This window comes from Protopterus annectens, chromosome 1.part0 (genome assembly GCF_019279795.1).
Source record: "Protopterus annectens isolate FY-2018-M chromosome 1.part0, PAN1.0, whole genome shotgun sequence".
Lineage (NCBI taxonomy): Eukaryota > Metazoa > Chordata > Ceratodontiformes > Protopteridae > Protopterus > Protopterus annectens.
Window position 1 is genome coordinate 1,213,691,171 of NC_056725.1, and position 24,306 is coordinate 1,213,715,476.

The window sequence follows — 24,306 nt, forward strand, 5'->3', positions numbered from 1 at the left end:
AAAAAAATGCAAAGAAAAGGACAGAGAGAGACAGTCAAGGTCCAAAACCGACGACAAAGCTTCTCCTAAGCCAGTCGCCAGTTCGCCGGTACTCAGTGTGGTGCTTTCGCAGCCCCTGATACCCACTACTTTTGAGTCGCAGGCCCCTACCGACACCCATGTGGAGTCTGGCATGCCGTGAGATACTCAAAGTATTGGACCCACGGATGTATCTCCCTCAGATGGGTCCAGAGCTGCTGAGCAGGCACTGGCTTCTGAGGGTGCATTCAGGCCTCAACATTTTTATATCAAACTGACGACAGCTGCAAAACCAAAGATAAAAGCAACTTCTAAAACTAAAAAACTGACGCATGAGCCACGTGCACAGGCCTCTATGCCTAGAAAACAGATGATCAAAATGGCTGAAGACCTTATTACCTTGATCAGGGGTTCCCATCCCCCTCCAGATAAGAGGCCTAGGCAAGACACTGATTATGAATCTTCAGATCAGGTTTCTATTTCTTCTGATTCCTCTTCTGATCAGGAATTATATATACCTCCCTATGAGGATTCTGGTGCAGAGGAGTCTATACCATCTGCATCACCTCCTGAGGATTATTAATTTGGAGAAACCTTGCATACTTTGAGGGAGCATTTTCACTGGGAGAGTCAAGATTTCTCAGAATCAAAAAAGAGGCTCAAGGATTTCCTTCTTCTCCCTCAGCACAGGCCTTTAGCCATGCCCCCTGTTTTAGACATTGTGGATGATGTGTTTTCGAAGTCAAGCTTGACCCCTGACTCCTTACCTCTGACTCCCAGCAAGCCTGACAGATATTACAGGGTCCCTGACTCACACAAATTTTTATTTAGAAACCCTGCTGCTGATCCTGAAACTATTTCACAAAGTCCAAAGGGAGTTAAGGCCTCAACAGCAAAAAATCTTACCCCCTCTGACAGAGATTCAAGGGCACTGGAAAGATATGGAAAAAAGGTTTATACATCTGCAACCTTGACAATTAGGGACTTAAACTGCCAGTTTCATATGCTCAAGTATCAACAACATGTTATAGGATTGCTGAAACAGAAAATTATGTTTATTTCTGAATGTGCAGAAAATAAAGAATTGCAGGAATTATTGCATGCAGCTGAACAGGTTGGAAAGCATACTTTGCAATGTGGTTTTGATTCCTTAGAGGCCTCCTGCAGGGCCACAGTTACTGGATCTGTGATTAGGAGGCATGCCTGGCTAAAGGAACAAAATTTGCCTGATCATGTTAAAGTTAAATTACTAGATGCACCTTTACAGCATGTTACTCTGTTTGGTATTAAGGCAGAAGAGGTTTTAAAGAAAATGGAAGACAAAGCTAAGTCTATGCAAACTGTAAAAGACTTCTTACAAGTGCAGCCACCAAGATTCAGTAGACACTGGCCTACAAAAAATTGGTCCTTTCCTGTGTCAGACAGAGCTCAAAGGGGCAAATCCAGATGCCCTAAAGGTTCCAGATATCAGGCACAAGATTCATACAGGTCAAAGCAATGGGGCGCTTCTACCTCCAAATCTGGAGGAGATAAAGTGCAAACCTACAGAAAACAGTCCCAATGACATCCCTCTGCCTACCCCAAGCACTTATCTTTTGGTAGCACCCTTAGTGGGAAAATTAGCACTTTTTGCTCAAAATTGACATTTAATAACCCAGGACAAGTGGGTGCTAAACATAGTATCACAGGGATACAGATTCCATTTCCATACTCTGCCAATGGCAAACGGTTGGCAGATCTGCCAAAAAATCAATGGGCAGAGGCACAGAAACAGGTTACGTCCCTAATGGATATGGGGGCCATTCAGCCAATACCAGAACAGGAAAACGGACAAGGTTTTTGCTCAAGACTTTTCTTGGTACCCATAAAGGACAAGGCTTGGCAGCCAATACTGGATTTATCGATTTTGAACACATGCCTGGACATTCCAAAATTCAAAATGCGGACTTTGCAGCAGCTTCTGCCCATGCTGGGCAAGAATGCTTGGCTGGTGACATTAGACCTAAAAGAGGCATACCTGCATGTCCCAGTAAGGCAATCATGCAGAAGATACCTCAGATTCAAGGCTGGCTTAATGCATTACCAATTCTCTGCACTGCCCTTTGGCTTATCTACTGTGCCCAGGGTCTTTACAAAGTGCCTGGCACCAGTAATTGCATTTTGCAGACAAAGAAGTATACAAATATATCCTTACTTGGATGACTGTCTCATTCAAGCAGAGAACAAGGACATTCTTCTTCAACACCTGACATTTGTGAAAAGGCTTCTAACATGCCTAGGGTACAAAATAAATGAAAAGAAATCACAACTGGTATCCTCTCAAAAGATAACATTCCTGGGTGCAAGCTTGAATACAGCTGCCCAGATGGCTTACTTCATGCCAGACAAGCAAAGGCAACTGACTACTTACTTCAAAACTGATGGCAACAAAAAAACAGTTATCTGCAAGACAATTCTGCAGGCTTTGGGCTTCATGGCATCCTGCATCCTACTGATTCCATATGCAAGACTGCATATGAGGAAACTTCAGTCGTATGGAGTCAACATTGTCACAGTCTGGAAACAATGATTCCTCTCATTCCCTGCCTGCAACAGGAGTTTCTATGGTGGACAAAGCCATGTCACCAAAACATGGGATGGGCCTTCACTCTACCCCCTGCCAGCAAACCTTAACAACAGATGCATCAGATTATGCCTGGGGGGGCCCACATGGCAGGAACATGCATTCAGGGCATATGGACCCCAAAACAAATGCATCTACATATCAACCAGAAAGAGATGCTAACTGTTCAAAATGCCCTGACAACCTTCAAGGACTTACTTCATCCAGGACAACTACTGATAAAGATGGACAACACAATGGTCATGTGGTATATAAACAAGAAGGGGGGCACACACTCATACCCCCTTTGCAGATTAGCCATGGCACTGTGGGACACAGCTTTGACTTACCAAATACATCTTCAAGCTCAATTCCTGCCAGGAAAACAAAATACTCTGGCAGACGATTTAAGCAGAAACCTTTTGGATCCTCACGAGTGGAAACTAGATCCACAAGTCTTCAGTATGATAACAAACAAATGGGGGAGCCCAGACATAGATCTATTTGCCTTACCTCAAAATTAACAGTTGAAAAGATTCTGCACAATCAGCTCCAGACACTGAACCTGGTAGCATGGCTGATCATGTAGTTATATAGACAACACCTCTCAGTAAAGCTGTGATGGATGTCATTTTGGAAGCCAGAAGAACTAGTACTAGAAAATCTTATGCTGATAAATGGAAGAGATTCTGTGCTTGGAATCAAGCACCAGGAACCGATACAGCAGAACCCAATATTCCTCAGATATTACAATACTTGACTGAGATGCTTGACAAAGGCTTATCTTTCTCATCAATTAAAATCCATGCCGCTGCCATTTCAGCTCATTACAATACAGAGCCACCAATCTTTTCTCATCCTTTACTAAAGCAGTATCTTAGAGGAGCCAAAAATGTAAGGCCTCCTAGAAGATCACCAATACCTGCATGGGACCTCAATTATGTGTTGGAAAAGCTCACCCTGCCTCCATTTGAACCAGCTGCTACTGCTGATATAAAGTTCTTATCATGGACAGCAGCTCTGCTACTAGCAATTCCTTCAGCAAGAAGAGTCTCAGAGCTACAGGCCCTCATGGCTGTGGTGCCTTTTATCATATTTCTCCCAGACAGGGTGTCTCTGAGGACAAATCCAATATTTATGGCTAAGGTGGTTTCCAGTGTGGCTCTTCACCAAACTATTCATCTGCCAACCTTTTATCCAAATCCGCAGAACAAGGTGGAGAGAATTCTGCATTCCTTGGACGTACACAGACAGCTAAGATTCTACTTGAGCAGGACTAAAGCTCTAAGAAAACTGAGCAATTACTAGTAACATATGCTGCAGGATCAGAAGGAAAGGCTATTTCAAAGCAGACTATTTCAAAGTGGATAAGCCACTGCATTCGTTTCTGCTACTTACACCACAGTAAACCTGTGCCCAAGGGCATTAGGTCTCATTCCACCAGAGCTGCAGCTACTTCAGCAGCCTTTCTCAGAGGAGTACCAACCAAAGACATTCTAGAGGCTGCTACTTGGAGTTCTGTTCACACCTTTACAAAGCATTATCATTTGCCTCTTTAAGTCCAGAGCAGGCTTTGCCACTGCAGTTCTGCAAGCCTTATAGCTGCACCTAATGCTGTTTAACTCCAGCCACCCAACCATAGCTTTGGGATTCTACCCAAATGTAATGACTGCAACAGTGAAACATGAAGAACATAGTACAGTTGTGTACACTTACCATAAATGTAGATGTTTGAGTGTATTCACTGTTGCAGTCCAGGTTACCTGCCTGCCATCCCCCTTTCATTCTAGAGTTTATCTTTCCTTCTCTATCTTCTACAACCTATGTGGTGTATTTGCTTGTAGATGAAGGTAAAGTTTATATTGATGCATGTATATATAGTTTTTATACATATATATTTTTGCTACCTTATTGGGGGCACCTGACATCTGGGGAAAGAAAAAAACTAAAGAAAATGGTGTTGGCTGCTTGTTTTATACCCCTGATAACCTGACATCATGGAAGAGGAGACAGCAACTAATGCAGGACCCAAGACTTTGGAATTCAGGCCAACTGAGGGCAACCTGCCAGCAGATTACCCATATGTAATGACTGCAACAGTGCATACACTCAAACATCTACATTTATGGTAAGTGTACACAGCTGTACTTTCTGCTGGCAACTGTTTCCCAAACATGCTATTGTGTCCCTGTTATAGAACATATGTGGGTAGTAAGGTAGTAATAGTCCACACATTCCTGGATTATGTCTAACAGCATGCATAGATATCCCCATTAACACAAAACAACAGATGTGCAGCAGTCACATAGCAAACAGAATACATGCATATATGGAAGTATAGTGGCCCTTACAATGGCATGCAGCTGATATTGTCTGTAACAGGCCACCAATGACAGTGTTTCAACATGGAACATGACTACAAACACATAGCACAAATTGTTGTACAATACGATATATGTCCCAATGGTAGGTCTTCTGTAGACATACCACTGGAGTTGTGTGATCAGACTGTTGTTGCAGATATGGTGTGGGGGAGACAGAGATGTGTATTAACAACTATGATAACCTTACAGTATGAGGTCTTCAGACCTGTTTCCTCTTTATGTCTTTCAGGCAATATGTCCAGGGAACGCCTGCCTATCTACACAGTGGAGGAGAATGATGTCATCATCACATACCTGGTACAGCCCATGATCTGCAGTAGAGGACTGCCCTGTGGAGCGATCTTGTCCACAGGGTAAACAATGTTGGCCTGCCTAACCGCAGTTATGACCAGGTCTGACATCGATGCAATGATCTACTCCACCATGCCCATCAGCGTGCTGCTGCTGTTAGGGGGGACCAGCTTGCAACGGGGGCATTGTAGTAATAAACAGATGTGCATAATCTATAGTATTGTGAGTTTGCACTGTTGATGACTGTAATGCTGCTCCCACCCTGTACCATTGTCACAGGTTTGGCTACTGACATCACATCTCTAACACAGTTATGTAGGTATACCCCCAGGGCAGCAGCCTATAACTGGTGAGTATGGTGTTTGTTCCAGTTTGCCAATACACCGGTCATGTTATGGCCATAGTATATTCCATGCACACATTTAACACACCTACCCATAATGCATGCTGTACGTGTTCATGTATTGTTGCTGTTAACTGCACTGCATCACAGTGGTCACCATGATGGTGTATCTAAAGGGTATGTCAGACTCCTGCAATATAATTAACATCCTGTCATTGCAAGATGTGTGCACAGAGATGAACATAATGGTGGGACAAATGGCCTACAGTAGGAACATGTCTGAAACATCACCCTTATACAATGCTACAGCAGTGTATATACCACTATTACAATGGCAACTGTTACAGATCTACACTACGGCATATCACAATACTACAGTTCACAACCCTTACAACCTGCAATGTGGTCCTAACATGAGCAATGAATGTGTAATATGGAATCCTATATTAGGACAGCAACTATAGGGAATACATACCTTCACAAACACTGGAAGCATATGTGTGCATACACTCCAGATAACATATAGTGGAAGCAGCTTTTGAGGTACTGACAGCATGCATTCTTCATGAGTGTGGACCTTCCAGCAAGTACAGGTCCCCAGTATCACACCAATAAATGGTCTCCAGTCCAAGACATTTGGCCATCAAATGTACCCACTTACCTGCAACAGAGGCAGCCATGGCTTGAACAAATCCTACATGCCATGGCATGGATCCGATACCCAACAGGTAGCACCCAGGAGTTGGACATGTAGCCATACCTCACCATTGCATATACCATGGCAAACAGTGCAGACAGTCATGTATGTGGCTCGGATGTATGGGACAGGATTAATGTAGAAAATAAACAGGTGACCATCCAAGACAGATGACATCACATGTTGCAAACCAGTCATGCAGGCTGCCTAATAACATGCCACAACAATGAGGGAGTTGCAGGAATGTCTAGCAAGTACTAGCTGTGCAGTACTCATGTCAGCAATTCCCTGGACTCTGCATAAGTGTGTCTCATGGGTTAGGGTAATCAGATGGGACAGTTGTAATACAGGAAACATCAGCCAAGCCTCTCTACAGGTAGCATATGCATAAAAGCAAAGGCCAACAAAAGGCATGCATTGCAATGTGTACTGGTGTACCAAGACCACGTTGGAAACCTACAGACAGTATCAATTAAGATACATGTGCTGCACAAACAACACTTCACCCCACATCAGGCCCACCATCCCCATCTGTACCTTGCTGGTGCCACTGTACACCTGTATGTTTGCCATTCATTAGCTGGGACTAGGCTGGTACACATGGTGTTCAGTGTTTGGGACACTGCAAAATGACACATGTTTAGGCCATAGTTGTCAAGCATCTTGAAAAAGGCTGAGGGTGGGAAGGGGGTGTCTTCATGACACAACAGTGCACTGAAGCAGAGATCCAAAGGAAGCTACAAATGGCTGTATCTGTACACAGTCAAGTTCAGGAACTGTGGCAGATATAACCCTGATGCCACAGCAATAGTGATGGCACTGTGTGACCTCCAATAGATGTGCACATGAGTTGACCTTGCACTCATGGCAGAGTTGGGGGACATTTGTAGGGCAGACTAACCAAATACTGGCAAATGCAGATGGCCCATGCTAGTATACCCCTGCCAGGAATAGTGACTGCTGTAGTACACATAACAGTAGGTGCAACAAACCATCATGATAAAGGCAAGTGTATGCATCTCAATTAGCATTTGCACAACTAACACATTTGCTTGACTCTGCATTTGATTGCACAGGTCATATGTCACATACCAGGTTCATGTAATGTTAACATATGCAGTAATGTGGTCCCATGGCATATCAAGGAAGAGGGTGTCATATCAATAAAGGTGTGTACACTCTCCATAGCCATGGTAAGGTTTGAAGGTTGTCAGTGTAATTGTATCGTATTGGCCATACATGCACTGCTGATGATGACAGACATCAGGCATTCACAAATGACATCTGTCCACATATCATCCCAGGTATGTGTTGGACAAACACATAGGGGCTGTGAGCAGCAGAGCAAACATAACTGACACAATAATACACATTCAGCAATGGTGTGTACACCTGTGAGGTATGGTGCACAGTACATGTCAGGGTGCTGAACAGGTGCACAGCAATACTGTGTACATGGGTGCAGTGTGCTCCAGGGGAAGGGGCATCACCTACTAACACAACCCATGCATCACAGAGATGTATAATGTTGCTAGCAGGGATTGACTATAGCTGCACTGCATGCTGTTGAGTGCCATATGTCATGCGTGTTGACAGATGGGTAATGGGAGGTCTGTGTGTAATATCTTTGTGCAACCTCACCTGTAAGTGTGTGTGTGTAGGTTATTTTGTCTGTAAGTGCAATCTGGTGGAGTGGAGGGGGGTTGATGTATGTAGGAAGTGTGTGTGTGTGTGTGTGTGTGTGTGTGTGTGTGTGTGTGTGTGTGTGTGTGTGTGTGTGTGTGTGTGTGTGTCCATGTATGCACATGTGAGTGTGGGGTTGTTTATACCTCTCTACCTCCCTTTGAAATTGTGCAGTACATGGACATGGACAGACACATGAGACACTAGGAATACTTTTCTGACATGTAATCTCAGGACAGCTGATAGTATAATAACATCTGTAGCATGAAACATGCATTGGGAGGGTAACTAGACACCAGGGATACTGTTTTAATTGCATTCAGCAGAAAGGTGAAAGAATACCCACATATGCAGCACTACAGATGTACTGGAGAATTACTAGACAACACCAGAGAGTGTTTCCAAATATTACTGTAGTCCACATAAGAAGTTAATAGAGCAACAGATCTTGCATCTACTGAACAATAGTTATGTATGACACTCCAGTGCATGATATTATTAAGTGACTGTAGTAGCCCATAGCATATGGGGGCCATGCTCAAGATGTCTAGACAAACCCAGTGTGAACACTGGATGACATCAGGGAGTCTTTGAAAATACGACTCCAGTCATGTCAAAGAGATAATGGAGTAACAGGTTAATGTTTTGTGATCACTTTTCTAGGCAATTAGAAAAATGATACATTAATGATCGGTATTATTGACTGTAATTATTCAAGACTGATGCAGGATGAGGAACTTAAGAGAATAAACTAGGGACAGTCTGTAAACTCCGGGACAGGTAAGTAGTATGGTGGAATGTCAGGTTGTGTGTGTGTGTGTGTGTGTGTGTGTGTGTGTGTGTGTGTGTGTGTGTGTGTGTGTGTGTGTGTGTGTGTGTGTATGTGTGTACTGTTAAGCAATGACGTACAGGTCTTAAAGTGCATTTCTTGTTTTCCCCTCACAGGTGGCGAGGTGGGTCAGGGTCCCTTCTGCAGGCAATCTGATGTTGGTATCCATACAGACACTGAAAATGATTATAGGTGTGTTGAGGCACAGGTGGGGTTGTCAGAGGCTGAAGCTGCACCATCGTTTGACATCTGTTATCCACACCATCCCCGCACACAGTTACAATGCCTATACATACCCCATCACCAGTGGCCATAGCAGAGGGATAGTTGGCGGTTGGTGGCATGGGACAGGACAGTGTGGTATCCATGATACATGTGTCTGGACACAGCAGTCATAGCCGGATGTCTGGTGGGGTACCGGATAGGCAGAGGCAGATGTACAGGGGTGCTCATTGGAGGGATACTGGTCATCGTGTCCTTGGCAGAAGTGCCACATCTGGTACCACCAGATGCATGTTTCAGGCTTTTCTGGAGGTGCAGGCAAGTATCGAACGGTACACCAGACAGGTTCTGAGGCTGCAGAGGGCTAATCATTTAGCTGTTACTGACATCTGTGATCTTGCAGGTGCCCTCCGTTATTTTTCAGAGGTTATGGATAGACGGTTGAGTGGGATGGTGGGACTCCGCGACCATGGAATGTTCATGCTCAAGCATGTGGTGGGAGTGGTGCGACGGCCACATGGATGTAGCCCAGCAACACCAACAGCTGGAGGTCGATGTGGACATGTAAGAACACCAAGCCACTGCAGTAGTGGCAGTACCAGCCCCAGAACTGCAGGGGGCACTGTCTACACTACACAGGCCACATGCATATGGCCCTGGGCAGTCCTAGAAGGGACCTGGTTCCAGTGGACATATGTCATCATCAGGGGAGAGAACCATATCATGGCTTGTACCTGGACGTGCCCGTGGAGCCCCTGGCAGTCACAGTTCTCGTATGCTTGGCTGGAGGCGGTGAACTGCACACCCTGTCAGGTATGGTCTGCAGCTGTCCAACAAACACCTGTATAAGGCAGCCACATGGCAGAACTGTGTGCATTCATAATCACACACAATACAAACACAGCTAGGGCAACCTCATATCTGCACACCACATCACCACGGCCATATCTATAATTAAACCCCCTCACTCACACACATGGCATCAAATGTATGGCTCAACCTAGGTCTCTGGCAAACCAACAACACATCCTGTGCATATGATGATACCTGTGCCACATCCCTGTCATCCATAACATCGATACAGGGACAGGCTAATATGGTTCAGATGCACACGGTGACTGTACTATGGTGTACCAATGTAATGCTGTGTAACAGGTTGGCAGCAGTAAAGTTCCTTACATGTCAGGAAGTGTAGCTGTCCAGCCATGATGCATTTTAGCTATTATTAACACTGAGTGATTGTGGTCTCCATAATGTAATCTGTTTGTGTTGCAGGTGTCCATGTGTCAGCAGGAGGATGGTCTGCTGTTGTATCCTACAAGGGGGTACAGCACTGCAGTGACACCTTGGCTGTGACATATCCTGGGTACACGTGACCACATGTCACAGGTCTGTATAACAGTTACTGCATGTGCCACATGGATGATAGGTCTGGGGGTGGTGTATACAGGTGAGTGCATGGTGGCCGCTGTCAGAAGCCCTTCTACAATGGACAATGGTAAGTGTACTGGGTGGTACACACCACTTTTGTGTATAACACACACACACACAGGCCTTGGTGTTGATGCAATACACAGAGAATACTGTACATAGATGTAGGCACCTGTGCAAGGAACACATTGTAGCCTATGTAGTCCACCAAGCCAGAACCTACCCTTTGGAGGATAAGGATAGTGTAATAAACAACTACCTGGGGAATAAGCAATCCGCTAATTTAATGTCATTGATAATGCTACTGGCAGGGTATATGTCCCCTTCCCCAATGTAGTACAGTCCTCAACTCGGTAAATATAGGTGTGCTGGTGTGAGTGGCACAGCCCTACCCTTTGGAGGATAAGGATAGTGTAATAGACAACTACCTAATCTGTTAACATGAACTGTACATTATTACAGCCAGCTAAGTGGGGCGCTATACTCAACAGTAACTGCAATGATGGTGGCTGTGTCCACAACAGCAACACCCAGCTATATATACCAACCCCAGTATTGCTGCACAACTATACAGTGGGGAAGAGGGCATTTATACATCTACCACTAGTTGTGATGGAATGTATGTCCACAGGATGATATCTATGAAATGTTAGCATATGCCAGGTAGATCTCAGACAGATGACCTCCTGGGACATATATATTCTGCAAACAGAAGTAGATTCCTTCACATACACACACACTCTTACTTGGCAACACTGGTACTAGACCCCTATCTAGGTATGTAGTGCTACTGATGTGTGTGGCCTTAATTGCACACACCACTCAGCTTTTAGGATGAGGTTTTTTCCAGGTTACATGAAGAACATCCCCAGGCCTATACAGTATAGTAATGGGGGATGTACTGGTTGTTTATGGACAATGCATAGCGTGACATACCATCATATACACATTGACAAACACATAACAGTCAGGCACACATCTGAGAGACTTGGGCTTATCAGTGCTAACTACCTTGTCAGTGTATCCATTGTGTTACAGATAAGTTGCACACAGTACATGCATAACTGGGCTGGATAGTGTTAGTGCATGGTTGATGGTGACAGTGGTCCCCATACAGTGGAACATGGGACATGTACTGGGGGTACCATGATGTAAAGACAGTATACCCAGCACCCACACCCCACAGTGGATATTGTACACATTGAAACCCATGATAACACTCTGACATACCCACCATCACACATTGACCAGGACTGCAATAAACCCCTTCTTTATCCCAAGAGTGCTACTACAGGGATATGCATCTAATGCACATGCCACAGGCATAGTAGGGTGATGCATTGTCATGCCTCACTTATGGTCAGCAGTATCACTATCCCTAATACTGTGTGGCAATGCATATTGTATTAGGAGAATGTGGCCTCAGAATGCTGTACCCTACATTTATACACACATGCACATATACACACACTTGCCAGAACTCAGTGGGTATCCCATGCCTATCAACCCATTTGTACAACAGTGTTGTGCTGGTACTGCAAGGCCCAGATAGCCCTTAGGGAGAAGAGTGTAACAAGGTACATGTGATGTCCGGTACAGCAGCAGCCACATCTAACTGTGGCAATGGGGGTGCGGTGAGTGTGAAGGGCCTCAGGATATTCACACCTACAGGTCTACAAACACGCAGACACTGATATTCTCAGTAATGCACACGTACACATTTGTCAGTACTGGGGTCCATAGGTGCAGGTGTTCATAGGTGTGTACCAGGCTATTGTCCATGGAGAGATGGGAAGTGTAGGGGATGTGTGTACAGTGGTATCATGCCACCTACCATGTGCCAGCAGGCTATCATTCAAAAGATACCACAGGGGTGATCCTCAGGGTGAGAGTGACATGCATCAGCCAATCATCTGGGTGACTCTTGCAGAGGGCCAGTGAGGTGCTTCAGTTGACATGTGTGCAACTTGCCCAGGGCCAGATCGATGTGGATGAGTATCATTACCTCAAAACTGAGTATCCTAGGGTGCCAGATATATTTGGCATACCTAAGATACACAAAGGCTTGGTTAATGTGAAATTTCAGCCCATAGTGGATGGTAAAAGAAGTAAAACTCATTTTATTTCCAAGTACTTGGATGGCTTGATGCAAAAAGCTTTGTCTTTCTTTGATTATATTAGTAAGGACTCCTGGCATTTCATTAATAAGTTAAATGGTTTTGATCTAACAAATGAGGTTTTTCTGGTTACTACTGATGTAGTAAACTTGTTTTCAGTTATTCCCCAAGATATAGGGACTATTTGGATGGAACAGCAGCTTCATAAAACCAAAATGTTTGATCAAGATGAGATCAACAAAATAATTGTTTTGATGGATTTAGTGTTGAAAAACAATTACCTATGGTTTGAAGGGATAAATTATAAGCAAGTTCAAGGAGTAGCAATAGGGGCCGCTTGTGCCCCCATTTTTGCCAATTTGATAATGTCATACTGGGAACAGGAGTACTTATTCAATAGCCAGTACAAGGACCAAATCACACACTACATCAGATTCCTGGATGATTTATTCCTGATTTGGAAAGGGACCGAGGATAGTCTTAATGAATTTTTAGTATATATTAATAGAACTGTAGAGTTTTTTAAATTCACCTTTGAATATAACAGCAAACACATTATTTACTTAGATGTTGATTTAACCATTGATTATTCCCAGAAAAAATTCTTAACTGAAATACATAGGAAAAAAAACTTTTTGAATTCGTATTTAGATTATGGGAGTTGCCACCCTGATTATCAGAAAAAAGGAGAGGTAAAAGGCCAATTGATAAGGGCAGCTAGGATGGTTAGTTCAGAAGCTGATTTTTTGATTGAGTTGGATTTTATTTGTAAAATGTTCAAGCAAAGGGGATATCCTGGCTGGCTTTTGGAAAATTTAACTAGAGAGGTTATTTTTAAGCGCAGGCATGGGTTATACAAACCAATTTTGGGCTTTGGATTCGTTAGAAATAATAGTGTTAGGAATTTAAATGAGGATTTTAACTTGTCTTTAGTGCTAACATATAATGGGATGGCCAACTCCATCACTGAGGTGTTAAATGACCACTGGGATATCTTGAAGTGTGATGCAGGTATAGGTTCTAAAGTTGGAAAACACCCCAAGTACGTTTTTAGGAGAGATAAATGTATTAAGAACATTCTTGAGGGGGTGAGATCTACACACAAGATAAATAGAAGAGTGGGTAATTTTAAATGTAATGCTTGTTCTTTTTGTCCACACATATTTGAAACTGGGGATTATGTGAAAATTAATGGACATAGGTTGCATATTGGGGGCCACTGCAATTGTAATAGTAAAAGGGTGATTTATATGGCTAAAATTCAGAAATGTCCCATTTTCTGTATTGGTAAAACTAGTAGGAAATTGAAAATTAGAATGGGAGAACATTTAGGTGACATTAAGCATGGTATGTTAACCAGTGCACTATATAGGCACATAAGTGAACATACCACACATTGTTTCAAATTTTTGGTCTTGCAACACCTCAGTGAGAATGAAAAAGGGGTATTTTGGATGTGCACTTGGATGTAATGTTATTAAAATGTCAATTGTTTATGGATGCCTCTAGATTTCCAGGCATCAATGAAACCATTAGTATTGCTAGCATTCTTAAACGTGATCAAATTTCAGGTTAGTTTATTTGAGAACTTAGGTTTTAAAAAAAAAAATTAAAAATATGTTTTTGGTTTGTTAATTTATGTAAACATATTTTTTAACATAAAACAATGTAACATTTTGTTTAAATCTTGTTTTTAAGAATTTTTTAAAACAATGTGGTGAACTATGTTAACATTGGAAGTTTGATATTGCTTTAAGGATTAATTGTTGCTTAATTGAATAATGTATGGGTGTATTTAACTTGGTTGGGTAAGGTTGTGATTTTTGTTCTGAGGAAGTCTCTGTAGTGGAGAGGAAAGCGCTTAAATGTTTGTGAATAACGTTGGTGTCCTTTGGAGTGCTCACGTTCTTCTGGTTATTCTGTGGTTTGCTGAGTTCTAGTTCTAAAGGTATACACAACAGTAATGTTTACACATAAGGATATGGATATATATATATATATATATATATATATATATATATACACATATATAGATATATGTGTACATGTACATACAGATATATATTCATATATATGTATTTATATACATCTGTATATTGCATTATATATATATATGGCCATATATAGATAGCTCTGTATGTATGCATGTATATATATATATATATATATATATATATATATATATATATATATATATGTGTGTGTGTGTATATGTATATATATATATATATATATATATATTTATATATATGTCTATATATATATATATATATATATATATATATATATAGATATCTATAACTATATGTGTATGTATATATATATATATATATATATATATATATATATATAAATATATCTGTATATGTGTATATTTGTATATACACATACACACACATATACATATATTACTACGTATAGATATGTATAGGTAGCTGAGTCCCTATTTCTCTTTTTCAAGATGGATTTTTGCCTTTTGAGTCTAAAATTGCCAAAGTTTTAGTTAGGTGTCACAAATTTAACATTTTTACAAATATCAAATGGTCTGCCCTTATCAAAATCATCCACACCCCTGTTAAATGTTTTCATATCTTTTTTTTGTCTTTTAGGGTATTTTCCAACTCCAAAAGATCCTTACTGAGTTGGTTAAGACCGGGAGTATAACAGGAAAGAGATTGATATTTCTGCACCCCTTTACTCAAATTCTCAACTTTGAGAGTCTGTTGTTGTATTACTCTCTCATAGTATGCAGCTAGTGCACTGACAAAGCCCATCGAAGCTTGTTGTTGCACAGCAAGCCATTGGTCTAATAATATCTGATCAGCCTGAGGTACTAATGGCTGTACCTTAACCCTGAATCCTCTGGGCGATATTTGTTTCTGTTGATATGCCTTGAAAAGGCGTAAATGCCATACATTGTTTCTCAGATTCTTCATCTCTTTGGTTAGTTTAAGAAAGGCCAGCTTATACTCATGAACTGGATCACCCAATTCAGCCCCTACGCTGTTACTGAATGTATGTGTACCCAAACCAAAAATACCCAAATCATCAGTGTCAGAAGACAATCCTCTAATAATAGATGCCAGATCCATGATCAAATGATCGGACTGAGTGAACAAAGAGTGAACTCCCTCTCAACCCGCGGTGGTGGTGCTGCGGTAGCATTGTCACCTCACAGTAAGACGCTGTCTGGTTCGATTCTCAGCTAGAGCGTCTTCTGCGTGGAGACATGCGTGAATGGGCATACCTTTGTTGAAGGTTGTGCGTCAGACCTGGCAAGCCGGTACGTAAAAATCAGCTGCCAATCATTAGCGGACCAGAGTTCCGCTGTGGCGACCCCTAACCGAGAAAAGCCGAAAGACACAAGAGGAAATACCCAAACAAACTAATTCCAGAATTCTTACTTCCAAAACACTGTCCAGATTTTCGCAGAATGAATAGATTTTTGCTTCTTATTTTTGGTTTGTTCCTCATAAAATTTGTGGTTTTCTGGCAAATCATTTAGGAATGAAGTCACTAAATAATGACAGACATTGAGTTTCAGACTTCATACCCTTCAAAAAATCCATGCTAAAGCAAGACCTGTTATTCTGTCAACTGTCGAAGTTTATACAAGAGCAATTTTTAGTACTGTCTGTATGTTCCCCCAATATATTTGCCCTTGTCCAGAGTTCCTGCATTAAGAGGTACGCACTAATAAATCACTTTATAGAATAATGTATATCCAAACCTCTCAACTGTCCCTGACTTTGGCTCAAAATGTTGCACTCACCCTAATAATCCCTCTGCAAAATGGCAATTTTGGAAGAAAATGTGGAGGGTTTACAATTAATAAATAATTGTAATGATCAGAGTTATAGATTACTTTTATTTCAGAAATGCATGTAGATTTTCTTATTTTGTCAGCTGTTCAACTTAACAGTACTAATATTAAAAAAATGTCCCTTCATTGACAGGTTCCCAGCTGTATTGTGTGGCTATTTTATATTTCTGCATCATATTTATGGTCCATTTTTTATAAAATTGTGGTTTTCTGGCAAATTATTAAAGATTGAAGTTAGAAAATAATGACAGACATTTCAGTTTCAGATTTCATACCCTTCAGAAAATTCATACTAATGCAAGACCTACTATTGTATTATCTTTCTAAGTTTATAAGAGCAATATTTAAAAATTGTCCTTATTTTTGGGCCTTTGTCCCACTTCTATTTATGGTTTTGTCCAGGTTTCTTGCTCTGAGGTTGAAAGGTATGACAAATGTGTTCGGGCTATCACCATCAGACAGAGACATTTCAAATTGTGACATACTTGTTGCACCCCACTCCACCATGTACTGACTCTAAATGTGTCCAAGCAAGGCAAGGAGCACTTATGCAGTGTAAGTGTGCAGAGTATCCCCCTATCCAAGGTAGACACAAGTACTACAGTGGCTTTTCATCTGTCATTGATTTTGCAGAATGTTCTGGTTTTCTGTAATATTTTATACTGTTACAAAAATGTTGAGAAGATGCATGTTGTTGCAGTGCCTGTTGCTCTGTGTTTAAGTAGCAATGCTTTAATGACCATCAGGTAACTGGTCTGAGATTATAAGATGCAAGTAAGCTTTAATAAACATACTGTTAAAGAATTACCAACATTGAAAGCCTTTTAGTTGTTGCCATGCAGAGAATATTTATGTAACTAGATAACGTATAAGCCTTAGGTATTGAAATACATATCACAGTATTTGTAATAAAGGACAGGAATCCTTACATTTGTTGGTGACTTGCAGTCATCTTTGCAGGCTTTACCCATAAACTAAACAGAATGCCAATCTATCATATGTGGTCCATAACCTGTGCAGTAATTCTTTAAGAAATTTATATTGAGCTTGTTTCTTGTTTGCTGTTCATTTTTTACTTTGATCACATTTTCCCCATGAAAAAAGTAGATAGTTGTCAGGCAGAAGGTCTTTCTTGGATAAGAAACATTTTTACAAGTGGGGGTATCACAGAAATTTCTACTTTCAGCATGTTACTTGGTACTTTTATAAAGCTGAATATAAATTATAATTAGAACTGCAGTGTAAGGCAGAAGTTGTTTGAGTTGAGTGCTGCTTGTTTTTTTATACTTGATTTTGACTGGCATTCCAGTAATGTATTTAAAAAGTAATTTATTTGTTCATGCCTCACAACCTTTTTATTTCCATCTAGATGCTAAGTAAGCTGTCATATAGCCAATGCATTGAAACATTTTTTTCTTCTATGCTTCATTTTGTTTTGATCGGACTCTCATAATGACGGTTTGAAACCCAGGGCAGTGTATTTAATTAAAGTCCCAGTTTTTGTGGTTTTGAGCATAGCTCCACCCCTTTCTAGTTGGTCATACTCCTTCCCGTTGGCCCCACCCATTCAACTGTCTCCTGCAGCCCCCCTTTGATTTGAAGTCAGCTGCTACTGCTCCCCAGCAACCTACATGAGGGACCCCCCCCCAACACCTAACATATATATATATATATATATATATATATATATATATAGATCTACATCACTTCGCCAAAAACTCATTGCACTGAATCTCATTTCACTGAGACCAAATCACCGAAAGCAAAAATCACTGAAAACTCGTTTGACCAAATCTCATTTCACCAAAATTAGTAGCGGCAGTGAATATGCCCTTTTCCGCACTGTAGTGTGATCCTGGAGTTAGTATATATAGTTGGGGGGTGTGGGCACAGATCCCCACATTGGTGGGTGTTGGGGGTCTAGCCCCCCACCTAGTTTGGTTAAAAAACTACTTACTTGCCCTCTTAACAGAAACTGTGTCCCCCACACCCCCAACTATATATACTAACTCCAGGATTGCACTACAGTGGGAAAAAGGGCATATACACTGCCAGTACTAATTTTGGTGAAATGAGATTCGATCAAATGAGTTTTTGGTGATTTGAGCTTTTGGCAATTTGGTCTCAGTGAAATGGGCTTTGCCTCAGTGCACCACCTTACTAATTTGTGCTAACAATGTCCCTGCCCCTAAATAAATCCAGTGTAGCCATGATCATGCAATATATACAGTTATGAGGTAGGGGAAATTTTTAAGTGGTAGGTTACAAAATGGAGAGATTAGGAAGACTGGGAAGGCAGTTAACTGTATTAATGAGGTGGGAGATAAATGTGGTGAGAGGAAAAAAATGAGTGCAGTTAAAAGTATCCATTTGCAGAATTACATTGCTTAGTCATATAGAAGAGTAAAAGTTGGTTTAAAGATGGAGGTTTATGTACTGTGATTGGAAAAGGAACACTTACAGCTGGCTGATTTGGTTAGATAGTGTTTACAAGTAGTTCTGAATTTATTGTAATTGGCAGTACTTTTCATGTTGGTAGGAACAGATTCTCTGAGTGTGTGTGTGTGTGTGCTGAAACTGTGAAGTTCTGGTTGCTTTGGTGATGCTTAGTAAAAGAAGTCTGAAGAGTCAGAGGGTTTGAGGAAAGAGTAAAAAATTCTCAGCTAATAAGTAGTATTCTTGGTTGAAATTTTATTGTAAATATGAGGAAAGGTCTGCAAAGAAGGGACGCTATCAGAAAACCAGATCTTTGCTGAATAGGGGCCATCTGGCTTTTGATAGAATTGAATAGTCATGTTGTCTTTGTGGACCATCTATAACAAAGCAAGAGATGACATTACCAGTGGTTTATACTTAATGGTTGAAAACAGGTATTTGTTTATGTTGGTTTTGATGAATGTGATTTTGAAACATGAGTCTTTGATCCAGCAAGAATCCTAATCATGAAAGTAATCGGTGATTTCTAGAATTATGTTGTCTTTTGATATTTTTGTTGCAATGTGGTGGTTTTATCTTGTCTGTTTGAGTCTGTGTGTGTGTGTGTGTGTGTGTGTGTGTGTGTGTGTGTGTGTGTGTATGTGTATGGAAACACTTTGGAATCTCGAAATACTGAAATGCTGAATTTCAGTATCTCGAGACCAAATTGTCGAATCGAATCTGCAGTTGCGCAAAACTGCAGAATATCGAACCCGGAAATGTCGAACCCGAGGTACTTTTGGAGCGTTAGGTAAGTGTTATGTTTTTTAAGGGTTTTGGGGAGGATTTGTGTGTTTGTGAGTATGTTGGGGAGTTTTAGGTGTGGGTTAGGGTAGGTAGATAAGACTATGAGTTTGTCAGTGTTGAGAGTGGTGGTGTTTGTATGCAAGTGATGTGGGGATGTAGAATATGTGGTGGTGGGTTTTCTGTCTTTCGGTGTTTAGTGCGACCTCAGAGTTAGTATATATAAGTAGCGGGGGTGTGGGAGCACAGCCCCCCCATGGGGGGTGCAGGGGGGCTTACCCCTCTGCTTATAGGAAGGGTAGCTGTGTGTGTTTATTTTGTTGTGTTCAGGTGTGTTGTTTTGCTTTGTTGTAGTGTCGGGAGGTAGATGCATTTGTGTTTATATTTGTGGCATAATGTTTTGTTTACGTTTGTGGTTTTGGTTTTGAGTTTTCGGCTTTATAGTCTCGAGATACTGAAATTCAATATTTCAGTATTTCGAGATTATAAAGTGAATCCATGTCTATACATGTACTCAGACACATGTAGCTTATACTGATTGATGATATGAGCAACGCAGATACTTTTCATTTCACATAGACATGCTTTAGAAGTTTGCATCATTCACCAAAGTCCTTGTTTAATACAAAATCTAATTGTTGTCCTTGTTTTATTTTATATATATATATATATATATATATATATATATATATATATATATATTTTTTTTTTTTTTTTTTTTTTTGTTACAGGTGCTTGATGTCAGTAAAGAAGGCAAAGAAGAAGTGTTTTATGGGCCTACACTTCCTTTTGCTTCCAATGGAATAGCGGCATGCTTTCTTGCAGCTCCGTATTTTACATCTCCCAACCTTCAGACCCTTCAAGTGCCTCACCACAGAATTGGTGCTGTGTAAACAGAAACAGTATAGGAGTGCTCATAATGGGCATGATCATCTCACAGACGGATAACAAGCAGGCATGGTGTTTATATTTTTCCAAAGAAACAAGTATATCCTACCAAATTGTACTGTGACTCTACAACAAAGAGGGACTTCAGACACCTAAATAACTGTATAAAAGAAGAAGAAGCAGAGAAATCATTTTTGTGGGACTGTTAATACACTATCACACAGAGAACAATGAACTTTCTCAAACATGATCAACACCAGTGGTGTTTTAGATGTGACATTGAAAAACAATTATCTATCTGTAATGTTCATTGTTCTGGTTTTCTGGCAGCAGTATGATCAACTGTGATTGGTTAATGGACTTCTTTAATATCCTTTTGTTTATCACAGGAATACCTACTCAACCATTTTAGCTACTGCGTGACTGAAAGGTTGAAAACATAGTTACAAAGACCTTCAGGGTCAGTGCTCAAAACAGATGCAATTTTTATACTTCAAAAATGACAATATGCAATTTCTGATTTTTTTTAAATTAAGTATTATCAGGTGACAGAAGAAACAGCACACAAAAAAACAAAAGCTTACTCCTGATGAATGAATATTAGTAAAACGTTAGTATAAGCTGTTATGAAAAAAATCCTGATTTTTTTTTTTTGAAATATAATAAATATAACCAGAGTTTAAAACATGTCTCTTTGTTCAGGGCTAGCTCTGATTTAGAAAAAAAAATTCTAAAGTTTCCTGTGAAAACAATCTTTGTATTATTCTGTTGTGGTGTGCAAGTAATTACATTTTTGTTAACCAAGCCTCCATTCCTAGCTTTCCCTATCACCCCCCTCCCCTTTGCTGCTGGCATTCTACTGTATTGGCTTAGTTATAAAAAACTTGAAATGTGACAGTTGCTAAATTCGGGTAACTGTAACCATTAACCAAATATGAAAGGATAATGTAATTTTGTTTGCAGAATAGATTACAGGAGCTGACACTTTCATCGTAACTGACACCTGACTTTAAAGTTACTTTTATGAATAAGAGATGTAATTGAGGAATAAGAAATATAAATTTGTGGATAGCTATGAAGTGCATAGTACTTTTGAGTCTACAGCAATTACCAGAACCTATACAATTTATCTAATCACAGTGGAACTGTGAATCTTCTATTAAATTGTAGAAAATGATCATTTATAGTATCATACACGAAGCCTCTAAAAATAATGGATATAGTACACTGATAAGCAAAAAATGTGTTTGTGTGTGTGGGTGTGTGTGTGTATGTGTGTGTGTGTGTGACACAGAGACAGGGAGAGAGACAATAGGTGGTTAACATTCTGTACAGAGTGTAATTAAAACTTCTCTTCTACCCTGGTTTCCACTTATGGAGCAAATGTAGTAGGCTTAATTTCCATTCAAAACTGGCTAAGAACAAAATCACAAGTTTGATATACAAAACACGTCAGAATGGTGCATTTTAAATCAAAACATTGCAAAATACTACCTTTTTCCAATATATTCTATATGGATGCAATTTCACACAATAGTGTGGCTGTACAGTGATTGTTTCTATAAGGACCAGTTAAGATCGAATCACATCAGAACTTACTTCTTGCCAGTGAATTGAACATACTGTCCACTATTTCTCTTTGTAAGATTAAAAAAAGGAAACAAAAATAATGCTGTAACAAAACTGAAAAGAACAGACAGTCAGCAGCAAAAATAGTATTACAGCTGTTACTTACCTCTTTTCTGGTTTCCTTCTCTCTCATTGTGCTACCTGCCCCTGTCCCACTACAAGGTGATAACTTTAATCCGTATTAGCATGTTTATTGATGTTGTGATTACCAGTGAGGTTTATTCTTCAGGTTGTGTTACTACACTTTAAAATATTTACGAGTATCAGAAAACATGCACTATGCACACACACACACACACACACACACACACACACATATATATATATATATATATATATATATATATATATGTATATATTACACACACACACACACACACACACACACAGATATAAGTATTAAATGTTGAACCTAGGTTTTCATTGCAGAAGACAGTCTAAAGTGCCAGGAAGAACCAGTTGCCTTGTTGATGTGTAGTCTTAACTCCATGTGCATTATCTACCAGACATACCACTGTAAAAATTTAAATATACAAAGTACTGTACAACATATCAATGAAGTTTACAACTCACCTGTAACTTTAATTCTGATACTACTATTCAAATCATAGACATAGGTGCACAGTCTTATACTGAGCAAGGGTATTGTCTAAATCAGCATCGCCTCCTTTTCTCTTACTTTTTTGTCCACATAGTCCTCTGAGATTTCAGTATTGCTACTGGTCCTGCTTATGTTTCTGGCAAACAGAAATTCAAATCTAGTCTTGAATGGAAAAATCTATCAGATGTGAACTGTATAATGGTGCCAGAACTTTTGTTAAGTACCTGAAACTATAGTGTCTTGCATCATAAACTACAGTATCTTGCTGCTTTCAGTTCAAATCCCACCTTTAATTCGAGTAATATCACCCCACTGAAGAGAGAGCAGCAAAAGGTCAAGAACTATAGTATTTCTTTGAACACATTAACTTTGTAAAATTACTACTGAGCCTGTCAATTATTGCCAGACAGAAGTCTTGAAAAGTTAGCTGTAGAAGCATATACACCAGTAATAAAGCAAGATATCTTGTCTGATGGAGTAATCCCTTCTCTATATGAGTGACTTCTGCCATTTGTCAGCTTACAGAACAGAGAAGCAGCTTATACATTCACCAGGCTGACTTTTGTAAGGAAAATACTGAGATGTTTTGGTGTCTGGCATATTCACCTAGGTCAGTAAAGTGGCATTGGTTAATGTGAACTTTGGGCTCTAGCTCTGGCAAAAATGTTTTACAAGAGAGAGAAAAGCAATATTGTTTTTGTTACTTAAGTTAATAGGCTTTGTGGAGTTCATGCAAAGTTCACATACTCATCTGAGTGTGGTTACAACAGCAGTAAATACGCACAGCCACAAAAGAAGAAACATATCATGAGTCCAAAACCGGAAATGTCTTCCCATCAACTGAAACAATGCCAGCAGCATTTTTCAGGAGGAATGTACTTGCATCAGAATGGTCAGGCAGGCAGCTCAGTTACTTTTACAAGCAGTTAAGCATCAAGACCTTTGCCTCACTAAATATCTGACCTGAGAAAAGTATTTGTAGTCTGAGTTGAGGCATGTGCCAAAAGTAATACAGAATTTTAAGGTAGGTAGGTGGGACCATATCTTGCTGCTGCACCAATGAGAAAACATTTCAAAGTTCAACAGATGCTTTAAAAGCATAATCAGACAGGGCATGGCCAAGATGGCAGAGTAAGAGCAGCAACTGTAAAAGTCTCTGTAACAAATCCAGTTTCTTTCTGACTTTTAAATAATCAAAAACTATATTTTCTATGATCTAAAGCTTTCAAGTAAGTATAGAAGAAGTAAAGAAGAAAGTGGTAGCTTTTAAATTTTAAAAATTAAAAAAATTCCAATCAGAAACTTTATTTCAATACAGAAAACAGGAAAACTGTAAAATGAGTCACCTAAAAACAGTTCACATGATCCTTCTCTTAAAAAAGAAATTCACTCTTTGGTAGTAAACATACAAGATGTCATGACAAACATTGATAAACTGGATTTAACGACTGATGGCTTTAAAGAAGAATCAAAGAGTCAAAAGGACTGTCTAAGTTGTCTGATAAAACAACAAGGTACACAAATAACTT

General features: G+C 40.1%; 1 protein-coding gene across 1 annotated transcript in view; it reads left to right on the forward strand.

Moving 5' to 3' along the window:
- KLHL32 (kelch like family member 32) overlaps positions 1-22,470 on the forward strand; it is an 826,279-nt gene extending 803,809 nt beyond the window's left edge. Inside the window, exon 6 of the mRNA XM_044065720.1 lies at positions 20,391-22,470. Within this exon, the coding sequence (XP_043921655.1) occupies positions 20,391-20,552 (162 nt within the window). The 3' untranslated portion in view covers positions 20,553-22,470. The remainder of the gene's footprint in view (positions 1-20,390) is intronic.
- Positions 22,471-24,306: the final 1,836 nt, after the last annotated feature.